Here is an 18,450-nt window from a genome sequence, read left to right as displayed (position 1 = left end):
GTGGCTCCAGGAGCAACATGTCCACACCACTTGTCAGTCCTGCCTGCTGGTCACCCTGAGCTGCCACCACATGGGTCTGAATGGGCCACCCAGAGCCTAGCAGGTGCTCCCTTCATCCCAGAAGAGGGTGTATGGAGTGGCAGCTCACCAGCTCATGAGAGGGCTTCCCTCAGAGGAAGTGGCTTTGGGAGGCCAGTGTCCACCCATCAAAGACAGCAAGTCACAGGTCAAGAACTTGACGCAGTTTAAGATGGGTAAGGACGATGAAGACCATACTGAACCTGAAACCCTAAACAGTCCATGCTTTTCTTTGCTGGACCTCAGCAGTAAACCTCAAGCAACACCTACTATTACCTCAGCTTGACTTCTTACCCTGACAAACACGAAAACATTCTATGACAATTCATGAAACACAACGGCGTTTTTATTAAAGGAGCTCACACTATTGTAGGTTTTGTTGGGTTTAGCATGAGTTTCTAACCAGAGCCTCAAAAGCCTGATTCTGTAAGACACCTGCAACCTGAGTTCAGGTCCTGGCCTGTGAGTTTCATCTCTGAGTGAAGAACTCTCATTCCATGTTTAGCCTTGAGGTGACTTAGAAACCACACAGCACATGAGTAGACAGGGGCACTGTGGGCATGCGGGTAGTTAGTGAGTCAAAGAGGAGCTGTGCTCAGAAGGGCCCACACATAAGGCTGGATTTTGTAGCCAGCACCTTGTAATCTCCTTAGCCATTACCTGAGTCTGTGTTATGTAAGTGAGGCCCAACAGGTCAATGGACCACAGCTGTGGGCTTGGAAGCTCAGCTCACACACATCTTGCCTCTTGCAACCCCTTCCCCTCCGTGAATACCCACTGTCCAGGACAAGTCCGGGACAGGGGCACCTTGGGCACCTGGGAGAGTCTGCACTTGCCCCACGAGTACCCTTCCATCTAAAAAAGCTTGGTATCAAATAACAAAAATACCATGGCAGGTTAAGAGAAACTACAGAAGAAATGAAAAGCTTTTGCAGCTTTTTTTAAAAAATTGAGGTGTACAGTATTATTTAAGTTTCAAGTGAATGACACAGTGATTCACAATTTTAAAAGATATGTTCCATTTACAGTTATTATAAAATATTGGCTATATTCTCTCTGCTGTAACAATACATCCTTATAGATTTCCACAGTTTCATTTTGCACTGGACCCCATATAGTATGGAGCTGGGCTTGTATCCTAAGGTACAAGAATACTAGGAAATGGTACATTTCCATAGGCAGATCTGCCTTTGTACCCACAGACCAGGAAGCATGATTGACTGATTTCAGAAACATTCCTGACCCAATTTAGAGGGCTAGTGTTGGGTTTTCCAGCAATGCATGTGACAAGCACCTTCACAATTGCTTCTGAGTTTTTCTTCGGCTTGGAGAAAAATTTTGTCTGTTGGCCATTTGTTGCACTGTGATTCCATTAACGAAGGTACTGGAAAGAACTGCCTTATCTACTACTCTGAGTGGCAATTTGCTGTTTGGGGGAGGCTGACTCAGGAGCACATCCATTTAAAACCCTGATGCCAGGCTGAGGGTGCCGGTAGTATCGGATATCAGTGTAACCAATGTGATGCTTTGTGCTTCCAGCAGTTTTACAAAAAAAAAAAACCAGTACAAATTCTACTTTAATTTCCAGTCATTCAAAACATGTTCTAGACTAACGAAGATTTCCACCAGTATAGAAATAATCCCGTGAGGCTGCTCTCACCTGGATCACAAGTCGCCACACCCAGGCTCGGAGGGGCCTCCGGCTGTGCCGCTGGCAGCAGCACACAGGCACGCTCAGCACGCGGCAGGTGCTCAGAGCAGCGCGTACTCCCGGGGGCAGCACTTCTGAGATCACCCCAAACTTGCCCAGATGACACTCACATGGAACCAAAGGGGCTCTCCAACAGACACCTCACCAAGACAAAACTCGTAAGCAGAGCCGTGCACAGGGCCTGCGCTCCCTCCTTCCTCTCCCCAGTTCACAGCAATTTCTTTTGCCAGGGAACAAGAGCAACAGCCTCCACATATTTTTGATTGCATGCTTCTAAGTGAAAAATTAAGCAGGAGTTAAAATATGAATAATATATAATCAAGAAATGAAAAGGCAAGGGACAGAATCAGGGAAATATTCCCAATACACACAATTTACAGCTGACTTGCATTTAGGATATATAAAGAATTCTTAAAATAAAAACACAAACCCATTAAAAACGATCAAAGAGAAATTCACTAAAGAAGATACAGGAATGGGTAACAAGCACATCAAGAGATGTTCAACATCATTAGTAATGCAAATCAAAGACCATGATACCACTGCACATCCACAGAATGGCTAGTATTAAAAAACTGATAAAATCAAGGGCTGGCAAGGTTATAGAGCAACTAGAACTCTCCCACACTGCTGGTGGGAATATAAAATGGTGGTACTGCTTTGGGAAAGTCTGTCAGCTTCTTAGTAGCTTCTTAGCCACTTCACCCTTAGGTGTTTGACCAAGAGAAATGAGACCCTCTGTCCACACAGACTCTTTCACAAATGTTCACAGCCATACCATGCCTAATAGTCCAACCTGGAAAAGACCCAGGTGTCTGGCGAGAGGTGAATCAACCAACCAATGATATTAAGTCCATACAAAACAATACTTCTCAAACATCAACAATCACAAAGGAAAAAAACTGCCCAAAAAGCAACAGGGATGAATCTCAAAAACATGTTAATCAAAAAAATCCAAACTGAGGAGTATACACTGCATAATTTCTTAAGAAATCCTAGGAAAGATACAACTAGTCTACAGTGATGAAAAGCAGGGCTTTCAGTTTCAGAAGAGGGGCGAAAGGGCAGGAGAGAGATTCTGGGAGACAGAAACCTTCTCTTACTTTGAACTGGGGTTTCCATTACACAGATATAAGTACCCATCAAAACTCTTTGAAAGGTACCCTTAAAAGAGTTTTGTTTTATCCTATTAAAGTATATCTCAAAAAATGTTTTTTAAAAGAAAAAGTTAAAATGGCAATAATACATTCACATACGTATAAATTATATTACTATTTTACACACTAAAACCCACAAAAATAGCAACCAAACAGGATGAGAAAAACAATCCGAAGTATATCTTCTTCCAAACTCTAAAAGATCATCTTGGTCTCTTTCTGGAGTAAGTACACACACACATTCTAGAGACTAATAACTAAAGAAAACATTGCTTTTGTTTTACCTCTGAGGTTCCAAACAAAAGGAATACAATGTCTAGAACAGAGGGATTTTCTTTTTGCTATATTGAGATATAACATGGTTTAGGTTTAAGGTGTACGATGTAATGATAAACGCATATAGTGCAGAAAGATTCACATAGAAAAGTTAGTTAGTATCCATCAACTCATTATAGTTACAGTTTGTGTATGTGTTGAGAACTTTTAAGATTTACTGTCTTAGCAACTTTCAAATTTACGAACAGTATTATTACCTACAGAGGTACCATGTTGCACATTATACCCCCAGGACCTATTTATCTTACAGCCAGAAGTTTGTAATGTTGACCCCAATCCTCCTTAACCCACTTCCTCCATTCTATCTTTTATAAATCACTGATAAAACTGCCAATTACATAGCAATAAGAGACATGACTGGACCAAGCTCCTTATTAAATGGAGAGTTTTTACATACGTTCAACCCTGGAGTAAGGCATTCCATTCTTAAGGGCACTTTATAAAATGATAGCTTTTATTTTAGGGGCAGAAGAACAAAGGCATAATCCATGAGGTGTGTGCTCTGAATCCACAGTTCTAATGCAGTGTCACCCTCTACCACACCAAGGTACTGCTGACGGTGAATACCTGCACGTGCATTTAGTCTTCTTATCAGGTGAGCACACAGGAGGTGTGCATTCACTCAACCTGTAGCAACGTCTTCTCAAAATACTCTGCTGAATGGCCAATATGCACACGAAAAGATCAACATCATCAATCACCAGAGAAATGCAAATTAAAACCACAATACAATATACCACAACATACCCATTGAAAATCTAAAATGAAAAAGAGAAAATACCAATGCTGATGAAGCTGTGAAGACACCTGAACTCGATCTTACCCAGTGTCAAAGAGGTGTAAATGTAGAAAGTGCTTTTCCAAAGTGGTTGTACCTACGAAAGCTGAACATACATGGATGTGAGCCACTGGAGCCCACCCAACAGACACGTGCACGTGCTTGTCAAAACACGCTACCAGAATCTCAACCAGCTGTTCAACTAAAAAGTCTTCCAACTTAAAAGACTCATAGCAGCATTATCCATTATAACAGCCTAAAATAAAGCTACCTAAATGTCCACCTTGGCAGAATATCAAATTGGCATATATTCACATTATTAAACATAACAATGACGATGAATGATCCACAGCTAAGTACAAAAATGTGGGCTAATCTCAAAAACATTTTATTCAGTGAAAAGCCAACATCACCTTCTGAACTCCATTCTGTATAACCCCATGTACATGAAGTCAAAAGAAAACAAACACTCTACAATTTAGAACTGAGGACAGTGGTTCTGTGGCTGCGAAGAACACACGGCAGGCTCCTGGGTGTTGACAGTGCAGCGTTTCTCAACTCGGGGCAGGTTACACTGTGGTTTCTCACTAAGCTTTATACTTAGGATCTATATTGTAGATTATACTAAAAACAAAAATATAAACAAATTGTGGAGGGTGACAAGACTAGAGACCAACTAAGAAAGTGCTCCAGAAGGCCACGTGGAAAATACCTAAGGCAAGAGCTATGCAGCAGGAAGGGTGAGGGACAGATCTGAGAAATGTCCAAGTGGAATGAAGGGGACAGATAAGTAACTGTATGAGTTCAGCAAAGCAGAGCAGGCTGTGGAGAGGGTGAGCCCTGGTCCTAGATGGACATCAGCTCACAGGAGGAAAGGAGGACACTTGAGCAGAGAGAAACAGCAGGACTGCAGACTTCAGACCTGACCTACCAGCATCTGACTCAAGTCTGTAATATTTACCTATTTATTTGGCTATGTCGGGTCTTCATTGTGGCACATAGGATCTATCTTACATCATGGGGAATCTTTCCTTGGAGTATTCAGTTCAGTTCAGTCACTCAGTCATGTCCGACTCTTTGCAACCCCATGGACTGCAGCACACCAGGACTCCCTGTCCATCATCAACTCCCAGAGCTTACTCAAACTCATGTCCTTTGAGTTGGTGATGCCATCCAACCATCTCATCCTCTGTTGTCCCTTCTCCTCCCGTCTTCAATCTTTCCTAGCATCAGGGTCTTTTCAAATGAGTCAGCTCTTCGCATCAGGTGGCCAAAGTATTGGAGTTTCAGCTTCAGCATCAGTCCTTCCAATGAATATTCAGGACTGATTTCCTTTAGGATGGACTGGTTGGATCTCCTTGCAGTCCAAGGGACTCTTGGGAGTTTTCTCCAACACCATAGATCAAAAGCATCAACTCTCTTCAGCACCAGCTTCCTTCACAGTCCAACTTTCACATCCATATATGACCACTGGAAAAACCATAGCCTTGATTAGACAGACCTTTGTTGGCAAAGTAATGTCTTTGCTTTTTAATATTCTGTCTAGGTTGGTCATAACTTTCTTCCAAGGAGTAAGGGTCTTTTAATTTCATGGCTGCAGTCACCATCTGCAGTGATTTAAGAGCCCCAAAAAATAAAGTCTGTCACTGTTTCCATTGTTTCCCCATCTATTTGCCATGAAGTAACCGGACCAGATGCCATGATCTTAGTTTTCTGAATGCTGAGCTTTAAGCCAACTTACTCACTCTCCTTTCTCACTTTCATCAAGAGGCTCTTAAGTTCTTCTTCACTTTCTGCCATAAAGGTGGTGTCATCTGCATATCTGAGGTTATTGATATTTCTCCCGGCAATCTTGATTGCTTGGAGTGTACAGACTCTCTGACAGTGGCATGTGGGCTAATAGCGTGGGCTCAGTTTTGCAGTGCTTTGGCTTATTTGCTCCACAGCATGTGGGATCTCAGTTCCCCATGTCCCCGGTTCTAGGGAGCAGAACCTATGTTATTCCCAATTTATTGCATATTTCTGTTCCAACCCATCTGGGGGCTACCTGAAGGGTGATGCAGGCACCTCTCTGTGTTTTGCCAACCTCGGAACTCAAGCTGAAAAAGCTTGAAAACACTGAAAGTGAAATTTTAGTCAGAGCCTGTGGTGAAAAAATTACAGTCCAAATACACAATACACAGCCTAAGGCAAAAGCTGGGGAGAGTTTTTCTGGGAAGCTGCTGCTGCTACTGCTGCTGCTAAGTCGCTTCAGTCGTGTCCGACTCTGTGCGACCCCATAGACGGCAGCCCACCAGGCTCCGCCGTCCCCAGGATTCTCCAGGCAAGAACACTGGAGTGGGTTGCCACTGCCTTCTCCAATGCATGAAAGTGAAAAGTGAAAGTGAAGCCGCTCAGTCCTGTCCGACTCTGAGCGACCCCATGGACTGTAGCCTATCAGGCTCCTCCGTCCATGGGATTTTCCAGGCAGAAGTACTGGAGTGGGGTGCCATTGCCTTCTCCATTCTGGGAAGCTAGGACCTTCAAAAGTAACAGGGTATAGGACTTCCCTGGTGGTACAGTGGTGAAGAATCCACCTGCCAATGCAGGGTACAGAGCTTGATCCCTGGTTCCAGAAGATCCCACATGCCATGGGGCAACTAAATCTCCATGTCATGACTATTACACTTAGCTACTAAAGCCCGTGTGCCTGGAGCCCATGCTCCACAACAAGAGAAGCCACCGCAATGAGAAGCTCATGCATCAGAACTAAGAGACTAGCCCCCAAGAGCCAAAACCAGAGAAAGCCTGAGTGCAGCAAGTTAGACCCAGTGAAGCCAATAATAAATAAATAAAGTTTAAAAAAAGACACAAAAGGAAAGGACAAATAATCAAAACAGCTGACTATACAAAAAAATCAACATAAAAGAAGGCAACTGGTGAGGATATGAGGGACCAAAAAACTCGAAGACAGAAAAAAGAAAACAAATAGCAAAAGGGCAGAGTCCTTCCTTATCAATAATTACTTAAATGTAAATGGATTAAACTCTCCAATCAAAATACTTCAGACAAGAAATTTAAGATGTTTTCTTCAGAGAACAAACATTAATATTAATTCAGCAACTCTCCTGCATCAGCCAAGGGCGATCCATACATCTCCATGAAGTTGATTCAATAATATCCATGTTTATAGGACAGTGAGGTTAAGAAATTATTAGACAGCTCAGACACCGGGGTAAGGGCTCGTGCATTCTCTCATCCAAAGTGATGCTGTGACACTGTTCCAGTAGACTGGTAAGCACACAGTGCCCTGCCTGGTCATCCTCAGCCCACCCCGAACCTTTCCCACGAGGAGAGGTCTATGGAGAATAACACAGAGGGGAGGAACAAGCAGCCTCTGGGATGTGATTCTTATTGTAAAGCCCCTGGGAAGTTGCCCTCCACAGAACAGGGAGAAGATCCAGGTTGACCCAGTGCCTACTGGGCACCAGGAGCTGAGGGACACTCAACGAACCTTCTGAGTAGAGCTCCACTCCCACCTATAGACAATGCAATGACTCCGTTCCTCCGACAACTATTAACATAACCAAGGCTTGGCGCACTACTCAAACAATGGCTTTAAGTATAGAAGCCAGTCCTTTAACAAAAGTGGTCAAATTGCCATTCCCAAAATACTAAAATCATTTTAAACATTTATAAACACAAAGTTCTTCCCATTAGAGATACGCAGGAAAAGAAACCCTAAACACTGAATGCCTAGTTACAAGAACTCACAGATGTTATAAAGAAATAGATATTTTTCAAAACTGTGACTAATGTAAATTTGCATTAACAAGAACATGGATACTCTGAAAAAAAAACTTTTAAGAGAGAATAAAATAAAAGGTTGGTGGAAAATAAGATACAGCCTTCAGAGGTAGGGTGGGAGTGGGGGTTGGACCACTTCATCAGGAAAGGATGTGCTCTGGATCAGGCAATCCCAGAAGGGTCTCCCAGGCCTCTGCAAAAGTCCTCAGCCACAAGAACCACCAGCAGCCTGGCCCTCCTCCAGCCCAAGGCATGTGGCCGCAGGAGTCAGGATCTGAGTGTCTACTCTGTGGGAGAAGTCACGACATATTTGCAGGGACGTAGCTAGGCAATGGCACCCCACTACAGTACTCTTGCCTGGAAAATCGCATGGATGGAGGAGCCTGGTAGGCTGCAGTCCATGGGGCCGCTAAGAGTCAGACACGACTGAGCGACTTCACTTTCACTTTTCACTTTCATGCACTGGAGAAGGAAATGGCAACCCACTCCAGTGTTCTTGCCTGGAGAATCCCAGGGACGGGGCAGCCTGGTGGGCCGCCGTCTATGGGGTCACACAGAGTCGGACACGACTGAGGTGACTTAGCAGCAGCAGCAGCAGGTACCACCAGCTCCACCTTGTCTAGCGTGGGGCAACACTGAAGAACAGAACACTACATGGTCTGACTTGCTCCTAGAACAGACCTACAGGTTACCATGCAGCATGACAACAATTATATGATCAATGCACATCATCAAGGACATTTTTATTTAACTACAGGAACTTCTGTTCACATGTATCCAGGTTTCCCCTCTACGTATCAATCCCCCTCCATGTATCAATCAACTTTAAAAAAACACATAATGCAAAAACAAAAAGGACACTTAGGATGGTCAATATAAACAAAAAGAAAATGCAGTGAATTGTAGAATCAAAGCAAGAATTTAATTTTAACTGTTCTAAACTGTTTCCTTTGGTGCAGTATCTCCAAATACAAACCTCGAAGCCTATAAACAAATTCACCAACAGACCCTTGAGGCCTATCACTGTGCTGGCACTATACAAGGTCACTGAAGGTCACGGGCTACATGTCCAGTAAGTATACAACCTGAGGGTGAATGAGCCCAGCCTACAGAACACTGGAGTGCCAAGGTACAGGATATGTGCAATGTTTAACACATGTGGGCAAGTCCAGAGAGAGACTAGGCAAAGTGGGAACACAAGACTCAAGGAGGAACCGGAATGGGCAGGTCACATTTAAACCAATCTTCTTCCACTCAGCTCAAACAGCTGTAAAACTGATGCTCATAATCCTAACATCCTCCAAAAGTTTAGAAATAGCAAAAGCATAGCATTTTTAATATATCACTTTTGCACTCAAAATGCTATTACAGTCTGAAAAAGACCAAAAAAACACCAAGTCTGTCTCCAATCTACTTGTTTAGGGTTTTCTGTATCCCGTCTGTTTAACTGTCAAAAGACAAGTTTCATACTGCTGATTGTGGGAGACTAAATAAATACCATGAGAAAACAGCATCCATCTGACAGCAGTCTTTCACAGTGTGGTTGTAGTGACACTAATTCACACTCTCTCACACCATCAGTTCATTTTCCAGGAGAACCAAGACAACAAAAAACTGGAACAACTCCACTACAACAGCTCAATGCTTTTCGCATTAACCATAAATGTTTGTTCAGTAATTTGATCAACCTAACTAAAGAAACTGGATACATGTGAGCATACACATTCCACGGTGAGAACATCAGTCTACTCCCGAGTACTAAGACTGATCTCCTTACAACCCAAGTAAGATTTGGGATTGCCTCCTGGGAGTGTCCTTCCAAAGTTGCAAAGGGAGAGATTCTACGACAGACCTCTCCACCTCAAGCTTCGTTTCAGAAAGGCACTGCCAATAAATTAGAAACAAATGCTATGGTACCTTAAAGGTTTAAACAGGTACCATTGTATGCTATTAAGACTCACTGTCTATGGGGCTAGGAATAACATCCTACTGTTACTAACTGCTACGATCACTGTGCTTCAGGGTCTCCACCATCCTACCACTGATGCTTGGGGTGGTATTATTCTCTGTTGAAGGAGGCCTATCCTTCAAAATCATAGAATTTTTACAGCGTCCCTGGCCCCAGCCCACTAGGTGCCAATTGCATCCCCGCCCAGTTGCACCAACCTAACATGTTCCCAAATATCCTAGGGAAGGCAAGGGTATGCCAGTGAGAGTCACTGTTGTACTCTGATCTCTTTCAATGGGTAAGATCCAGAAGCATTCTGCAGACACCAAACTGTAGCAAACGCCAAACAATGTCTAATATCCCTACAGAACTCTCAGCAGAGCACCAAGCATATACGCCATGCTTGGTGTACACGCTTTGTGGAACTGAGGCATGCTAGGCAAGGCAGCTTCCCATGAGGTGCCTTCTAATCTCCCCGCAGCCGTTTCCCGGGATGACGGCAGTAACACCTTGTCGTGGTGCTCAAGCTGCTTCGAATCACAGAAATGGCAATGCGTGCCTTCAACCTGTCCTGACATATTGTGTTTCATTAGCAAATTCAAACAATCCTCATTAAAAACTGGGACTAGAAGTGGGAGCTGACTTACTGTATTATTATTTAAGATATTGTAAACTGCTCCAAGGGCTTCCCAGGCGGCTCAGTGGTAAAGAATCTGCCTGCCAATGCAGGAGCCGCAGATTCTATCCCTGGGTCAGGAAGATCCTCTGCAGGAGGAAATAGCAACCCACTCCAGTATTCTTGCCAAGATAACCCAAGGACCAGAGGAGTCTGGCAGGCTACAGTCCATAGGGTCGCAAAGAATCAGACACGACTGAGTGACTGTGCACAGAATTCTCCAAAATCCAAACATAAAAGAAAGCAAGAGCTACACAAAAATGTTAAACAGATAAGAATACCATCCAAGATGCTAACAGCTTTGATTAAAAGCTTCCTTATTTTAGGGACTTCCTGGTGGTTAAGAGTCCACCTTCCAATGCAAGGGATGCAGGTTCGATCCCTGATTGGGGAACCAAGATCCCACATGCTGCAGAGCAACAATTAAGCCCATGTACTACAATGAAGACTCAACACCCCCAAGTTAAAAAAAAGAATACTATTTTTAAAAGCTTCCTTATTTTAGAAACCCTCTTTTTTTTTCCATTAAAAAAAAAAATTAGTTTTTCCTTGGCAAAACAAGAATTGCTGAATTTTCACAATGGAAAAATTTCCTGTTACTCTATAGTCTCATCTTCTGGAATATTTCCACCAATTATGAAGCTATACTGTGCTTCTGCAACTGTGGATCTAGATGAGACCTGCTGATGAACAGGGGACCATAAGTGAGGGAACCACATCTAACGAGAACCCTGTCACTAAATGATCAACATCTGAGAATATTAAAACAATAGTAATGCCCTAAATCAGTAGCCAACAAGCACACATATATATGTACCAAGTAATGATGGTTATGTGCCATTACCAAAGGATACAAACACAAGTAGGACCTTCCCTACCCTGGAGGACCAACAGGGGAGAAAGTCAAGCAAGAAGACAAGCTGTAGCACAAGGTGATGAGGAGGGAACATTAACATTTAACCTTGCCTTCCAGAATGGGCTCCTTGACCTACCACTTCTAGTGGGTCCAGAGCACTTCTGAATGTCTGAAAAGCACAGACATTGAGGCCTTTGAGGCCTCCCCTCTGAGGCCTGCAGGGGAGCCCAGCTTCAGGTCCCCTCTGCCTTTAAGAAAGACAGCATGGACTTCCCTGGTGGTCCAGTGGTTGATAATCTGCCTTCCAGTGCAAGGGACACAGGTTTGATCCCTCGTCTGGGAAATTTTCACATGCTGCAGAGCAACTAAGCCTGCCCTCTGCAACTACTGAGCCCAAGCACCCAGAGCCTGTGCTCTGTAACAAGAGAAGCCACCGCAACGACAAGCCTGCACAGGGCAACTAAAGGGCAGCTCCCACTCACCATAACGACAGAAAGCCCTCGAAGCAATGAAGACCCAGCACAGCCAAGAATATAAATAAACAAGAAATAAGGAGACCATGGCCTAGATTTCTAAAGTATATATGGTTTGTTACACTTCAATAAAAAGGCAATTTTAAAAAGAAAAACAGTAAATTGCAAATTCTTTGATTGGACAGAGAAGCCACCCTTCATTAACAAAATAACAGTTTGGCCAATGGCATTAAAGAACAAGAATTCTACAAATCAGACCACAAACAGGACATGACTTTTAACCAGTTCCCTTTCCTGACTTTGCCCCAAGGCAGAGGCACTTTTTCTTTCCCCCTGAAACAGGGAAGGTCTGTGGTGAAGCTGACATACTGGAGTGGGGCGGAACCAGAACGGAGGCTCTAGGAGAGAGGGCACCCTGAAACAGGCCTCTCCCAGCTCAGCCTGGCTTTATCCTCAGGTCCTGGTGGGGAAAGACAACTTTTCTCAGTTAAAGAAATTTCAAACTTTGCTCACTACTCCCAGAGGCCTTTGATCAGTCTACTGCATGCACATGTGTGGAGCTATGAGCAAGTTGGAGAGTGCTGGCCCCTTGAGGACATTTTCACCACGTCACATTTCCTGTGACGTTAGATCTCCACAGGCCCCTCCATACCAGGACACTGTGAAAAAATACAAGCAGCCCCTGATGTCTAGCAAGGGCAAGGGCACAGGCCTGGCGCTAATTATGCCACACAAGGTCAGTTATTATCCCTGTTAAAAGTGAGGGAACTAAAACAGGTTAAGTAGCAGGGCTGGAATCTGACTCCAGTCTGTCCAGCCCCAGTGCCCATTCTTGTTTTCTCCTGATACAATTGGTTGCACAAATAAGCACTACAGGTGACAGGTCCCATCAGGTAGCCCTGTTTCTCAAAAGTGTCAGAAATTCAAACTATTTAAAAATCAAAAGCTACTCCTTAAGTAAACATTTTAAATGAACAGAGTTCTATCACTACAAAAATTACTAAGCACTAGTAAAGTACAAGTAAGCTGGTTATTGGGTTATTTTTAACATAGTAAAGAAAGTTTTATGCTAAAATGGCTGCACTATGTTCCCAATGTCTACAAATCAGGGATAATAAAAATGTATCTCAATTTGCCAAATGAATAAACATTGTAGCTTTTAAAAAATACATAGTGGCTCTTAAAAGCAACTAGTTTGTATACTGAGCACTTTATAAAGTGCAAAGCACCTCTGCTCTGCTATGGATTTGCCATTACATGTTGCCCACTTCTGGGGACTCCAGCAATCCGGGGCCCCAGCTCTTAGCTCTGACCACAAGCTGATCAGAGGCTCAAGGGATAAAATGAAGGTGTTTCAGCCAATCTGGCAGCCCTGAGACAAGAAAACATGCCAGACCTCACTATTGGCTCTGCTTAGGTCTCCAAAGAAGACCTCATTTTATCATCTCCTACTGGGAACTCTATTCTCCACACGTCATCTGTCCAGTCTTTGCACCTTGGCTACATCTCCCAGCAGTTTCCCCCACCCACTTCACCCATGGTTTACCCTCCTTCTAACCCTAATCTCACCTCCGTCCTTCTTATAATATCCATCCCCTCCCCACAACCACTTCTCACACCTCCACTCTCTCCCTCTCCTTCCCCCAGGAGTCCACACCCTGTCTCCTTCCTCACCGCCCAAAACACTCTAATCACCAAGCCCATGCCTTCCCATGAAGGGTGACAGTGCAAGTCATGGTCCCCTTCCCACAGCTCTCCTCTCTCGGCCCTCCCTTCCTATTTCCTTCTTTCAGGTACTGGTATTCTCTGGGAATGTTCATTCTGCCCAATCCCTATCATCTAAGCAGGACAGAGTCACTGTGAGATCCTTCAGTTTCTTTCTTGGGAGTCTTCACCTGCAAAGCTCCAGAAGCCACTGTTTACTCAGTTCTCTCCTATCCTCACCTAAGAGGAAGCTCTCTGTGATTTAATGAGAAAGTCTTCCAAGTGTGACATTACCAAACTTCATCTGCAAGTTAAAACATGCCACATAAGAAAGGGAGGTGGTGTTGTATCACCAACTGACAGGCAGTTAATGCAGCATAGAAACAGGGTCACTTTTCTAAATAGGTACAATGGCAATTCTGCATATTAAATATCTTTATCAGTCTGGCTATTACATATTTAGGATCTTACTGATTAAAAAATACATTAGGGACTTCCCTGGTGGTCCAGTGGTTAAGACTTCACCTTCTAATGCAAGGGGTGCAGGTTTGATCCCTGGTCTGGGAGCTAAGTTCCCACATGCCTCGAGATCAAACAAATGTAAAAAAGAAAAACAAGCAACTAAATTGTAATAAAGTCAATAAAAACTTAAAAAAAAAAATACACCAAATTCACTTGACAGTTCAAAGTACACACAAATGTTAAAAGAGTTGCTTATTTTTATTTATCAGTTCTACTCAGTTTGCTACCATGGCCACAAGAAGAGCAACAACAGCAAACCCAGACTTTCCTGCCTAACAGATCTTCCTAGAACACTTTACTACTCACTCAGGTGCCAGACCAGGTCCTTAGACAAACAGGGATCCTGTTCCTCAAAAAAAAAAAAAAAAAAAAAAAAATCTGCATTCTCTCGCTGACCACTGTGGAAATGCTCCCCCACCAGGCCTAGGCAACTTCACACTTCACAAACCTGTCCCCCAAATCCTTTCCAGCCTGAGTTCTACCTCTCCAGCACCAGGCAGCTGGCCCCAGTCACACCTGCAAGGCCACTCCACATGCCCACTTCAGGAACCTGGCCCAGAGCTCCACAGACAACCCCCTCTCCCGGTCCCAATAAGAGCTGAACTTCCAACAAGTCAGATGCTCCTGGGGAGGAAAAAATTGCATTTCTGAACACCCAGCCCTGCATACTTGGTTGCAAATCAAGGATTTTTGGAAATTACTTTTCTTCTGGAAAACCACACGCTTGCAACTCTTCATGTGTTCAGCTTACTCCCCCTACCCCCAACACACCCAGTCATACACCAGTCCACACTATGTATGGAACTTACAAACACCATGGAGAAGGTGCTTGTACTTAGATCTTATCCAAACCATTTAAAATATTCATGACAGCCAACACACAGGATCCCAGGCCTCATCTTCCTCTATTCCTCCCAAATTAATATTTAGTATTTTAATAAAATAGTGAACCATACTTCAAGTCTAAACTGCTTATGTACTCTTCTAAATTTTCTGTATATAAACTTTAAATACCATAAAGTGCAAATTCATTTTAAAGATGGAATAAAATTATTATTCAAATAAGAGACCATCCAGAGATTGTCATATTTTTAAAACTCCTCAGTGATTTTTCAATCCAGTAAGCAAGTCTGAAATAAGCAGTAAGAATATTTCAACCTCTAGGGACTTCCCTAGTGATTCAGTGGTTAAGACTCCACATTTCCACTGCAGGGGGTACGGGTTCGACCCCTGGTCAGGAGAAACTAAGACCACTGCATACCTAGTCACTCTAAGTTACAGGTGCTTTCAAATGAATACAATTTGATTTTTCAATGTTAAAAAGAACTTAGGACATAAAACTGAGTTTAATTAAAAAAAAAAAAATTTTTTTTAACAGTTTGTCTGCATTTGGCTAGCACCAATCATCTTTACAGTTTCTTCCATTAACCTGTATCTGTTATCCCTTACACTAACAATTTAGAAATAAAGTGACGTGAAAGTCGCTCAGTCGTGTCCGACTCTTTGTGACCCCATGGACTGTATAGTCCATGGAATTCTCCAGACCAGAATACTGGAGTGGGTAACCTTTCCCTTCCAACCCAGGGATCGAACCCAGGTCTCCCTCACTGCAGGCGGATTCCTTACCAACTGAGCTATGAGGGAAGCCCCAACAATTTAGAAATAATGCCTTACAAAAAGGGAGGTACTACAAAATCCTAACAGTTACCTACTCTTCTCTCACACTATAAAAATGCCAAAACCCCTTTCATGAAAAAACCCACTCCCCTCTGTCAGTATGGGCACAGGTTCCCAGGGCCACAAGAAGTCCAGGGCGGGTGGCAGCCTGGGTGGGCCATGGACTCTTCCCTGTGCAAGAGCAGGAGATAAAGGCCAGAGGCCTGACCTCTACCCCCACTGCCTTTCTTAATCATCTCATTTAAAGGCTCACTCCACCCCTCAAAAGTCTGAATTCTGCCTCCTCACAGAAAGTCCTGGAGAAGGCAATGGCACCCCACTCCAGTACTCTTGCCTGGAAAATCCCATGGATGGAGGAGCCTGGAAGGCTGCAGTCCATGGGGTCGCTGAGGGTCGGAGACGACTGAGCGACTTCACTTTCACTTTTCACTTTCATGCACTGGAGAAGGAAATGGCAACCCACTCCAGTGTTCTTGCCTGGAGAATCCCAGGGACGGGGGAGCTTGGTGGGCTGCCGTCTATGGGGTCGCACAGAGTCGGACATGACTGAAGTGACTTAGCAGTAGCACAGAAAGTCCATTTATTTCCACGTTTGGTATGTCAACACAAATAAATGGTTCTGGTTGAATGGCAAAAATACAATTTTCTTTAAAAATCTCAAACTTCTCAGAGTAAAAGTATAATAATACCCTTTGTTATGACACCAAGTTATTTGCAAAAAACAAACTGCCTAACTAAGAAGAAGCTGTCAGATCCCTATCATTGATTTCAGGTGCTCTATAGTATAAATACACACAAACAGCATTCTGGTTTGAAAAATAACATTATTTGAAATGCTCCCATCAAGGTTTAAAGAATTAGCTGGTACAGCTTTCCAGGCTAAGCAGTAACAGCACATGTGTACAAAAGTCAAGGAATAAAGAAAGCAACAAATCTTACTCCATCTCCAACAACCAAAAGCAGTCAAAATTTTCCGTCTGTGGAAAAAGGTTCTACTTAGAAACAATCTAGAAGTCCCTGAAGAATAATTACCATTTCCTAGACAGCAAGTTTGTTTTTCAAGTAGACTAAAGGCTAACCTCACAAAATCAGAGAATCAAGCTGAAATGCTCTGTAGTGGGACTGATAGTTCCCCACGAAACTCACTTAATTACACTCTATATGACCTTATAATAATCTCTAAGTAATTAAATGATTTTCCAAAAAGTTATGTTGAAAGTACCTAGTTTTCCCAAAAATTTAGGGTTCAGAGCACAGATTTTAAAATTCATCATGCTTCTTCAAGAGCTTTCACTTTCTAGGCTACAAAAAACACAGTAAGAAAAAGAAGTCCTTGGCAGCTTAAAAAACACAGGCTTGAAATAATACACTACTGAAAACAGGTAAAACAAAAAGTAACAGATAATCCATCATCAGTCAAAAACATACAGATTTTTGTTTTGGGCAGTTCCACCAACCAGACCAACGTTTCTAATCCACACTACCTAACATGCTAGTTTTGAAAAATATTGTGCATATTCTCAGAACTGCACAGAGAACCCCAGAAAACCTCAGCCCACGTGGACAGCTGCCTGAGCCTCCAGCTTTGGGAAGGCGAGGGTGGGGGGTCCCGGGCTGGGATTGTAGTCTGCGCTTTGGCCGTGGGTATTAAGGATGAAGCCGGGACACTGGGGTCACGGACTGGGATCCTGCCAGGATGATGGAATCAGGGTCTTGGTCTGATCGTAGGGAAGAACAAGGCCAGATATCGAGATCTAGGTCCTGGTTGTGGGAGGATGGACAAGGGCTCGGGGTCGGAATGAGGTTTAGAGTCTCTGGGTTCTGACTGTGCCCTACTGGAGGCTAGGACTAGGCGAGGTTCGCTGGCGGGGGGCCGAGTCCCTCCCGGTAGTGGGTAGGGGTAAGGGATCGTGGGTCAGAGTGGATTGAGAGTCGGTAGTCGGGATCCGAGTCCCGCCGGCCAGGCCGCACCCCCGCCTGCGCCCCCAGGCCCTGGCCCCACTCACACGCGCGGCAGCTGCAGCGGCGGCGCCCCGCGCCTTTGGAACACCCCGTCCACGAACACGCCGTTCTTGCCGAGGCAGCGCAGGTAGAAGTCGCCGCCCGCGTCGGGCCCGGGCTGCGCCGACGGCTCCGGGGCCGCCCCGCCATGGCCGCCGCCGCCCGGGGGCGTGAAGATCTCGAGGTGGCGCCGCGAGATGAAGCTCGAGTGGCCCATGCTCACGTCCACCGAGCCCTGCGACGAGTTGCGCCCGATGGTCACCGAGCGCTTCTTCATCAGGTACTCGAACTCGCGGCCCTCGAGGCGCGCCACGGCCCAGCCGCCCGGCGGCGACCCGCCGCCCGCGCCCCCGCCACCCCCGGCCCCGCCGCCCGCGGGAGGCCCCCCCGCGCCCGGGAGCGCCGCGGCCGCCGCCATGGGCCTGCGAGGGCCCGGGCCGCCTTCCGCCGCCGCCACGGAGCTGAGGGCCGAGCGAGGCCGCCGGCCGGCGAGCGACGAGCGGCGGCGAGGGGCGGGACACGCGCGGCGCGCCGCGGGCCGGCGCCGGGCCGGTGACTGACGGCCGCGCCCGCCTATAGGGGCGGTGCACGGCAGTGGGGCTACCGGCGGCCGACCAATAGCGAGGCACGCCGGCCGTGCGCTTGCACGTCGGCCGCGGCGCCCGACGCAGGCGCGGCTCCGGGCGGTCTGGAAAACCCGGGATGGAACACGGAGGCCGCGGAGCCGATGCGCGGCACCGCAGCGCG

General features: G+C 45.2%; 1 protein-coding gene and 1 long non-coding RNA gene across 2 annotated transcripts in view; both read right to left on the bottom strand.

Annotated features, from left to right (window-relative positions):
* Positions 1-18,121, bottom strand: part of FOXK2 (forkhead box K2) — a 53,165-nt gene extending 35,044 nt beyond the window's left edge. Inside the window, exon 1 of the mRNA XM_055575462.1 lies at positions 17,709-18,121. Within this exon, the coding sequence (XP_055431437.1) occupies positions 17,709-18,121 (413 nt within the window). The remainder of the gene's footprint in view (positions 1-17,708) is intronic.
* On the bottom strand, positions 4,431-7,290 carry LOC129648802 (uncharacterized). The gene is made up of 2 exons (XR_008712873.1): positions 5,022-7,290; positions 4,431-4,684 (listed from the first exon to the last, which is right to left on the bottom strand). It is a non-coding gene; the product is annotated as an uncharacterized LOC129648802 (long non-coding RNA).
* Positions 18,122-18,450: the final 329 nt, after the last annotated feature.

Source organism: Bubalus kerabau, chromosome 4, assembly GCF_029407905.1.
Source record: "Bubalus kerabau isolate K-KA32 ecotype Philippines breed swamp buffalo chromosome 4, PCC_UOA_SB_1v2, whole genome shotgun sequence".
Lineage (NCBI taxonomy): Eukaryota > Metazoa > Chordata > Mammalia > Artiodactyla > Bovidae > Bubalus > Bubalus kerabau.
Note: the sequence above shows the minus strand (reverse complement) of the source record. Positions and strands in the feature narration are given on the sequence as shown.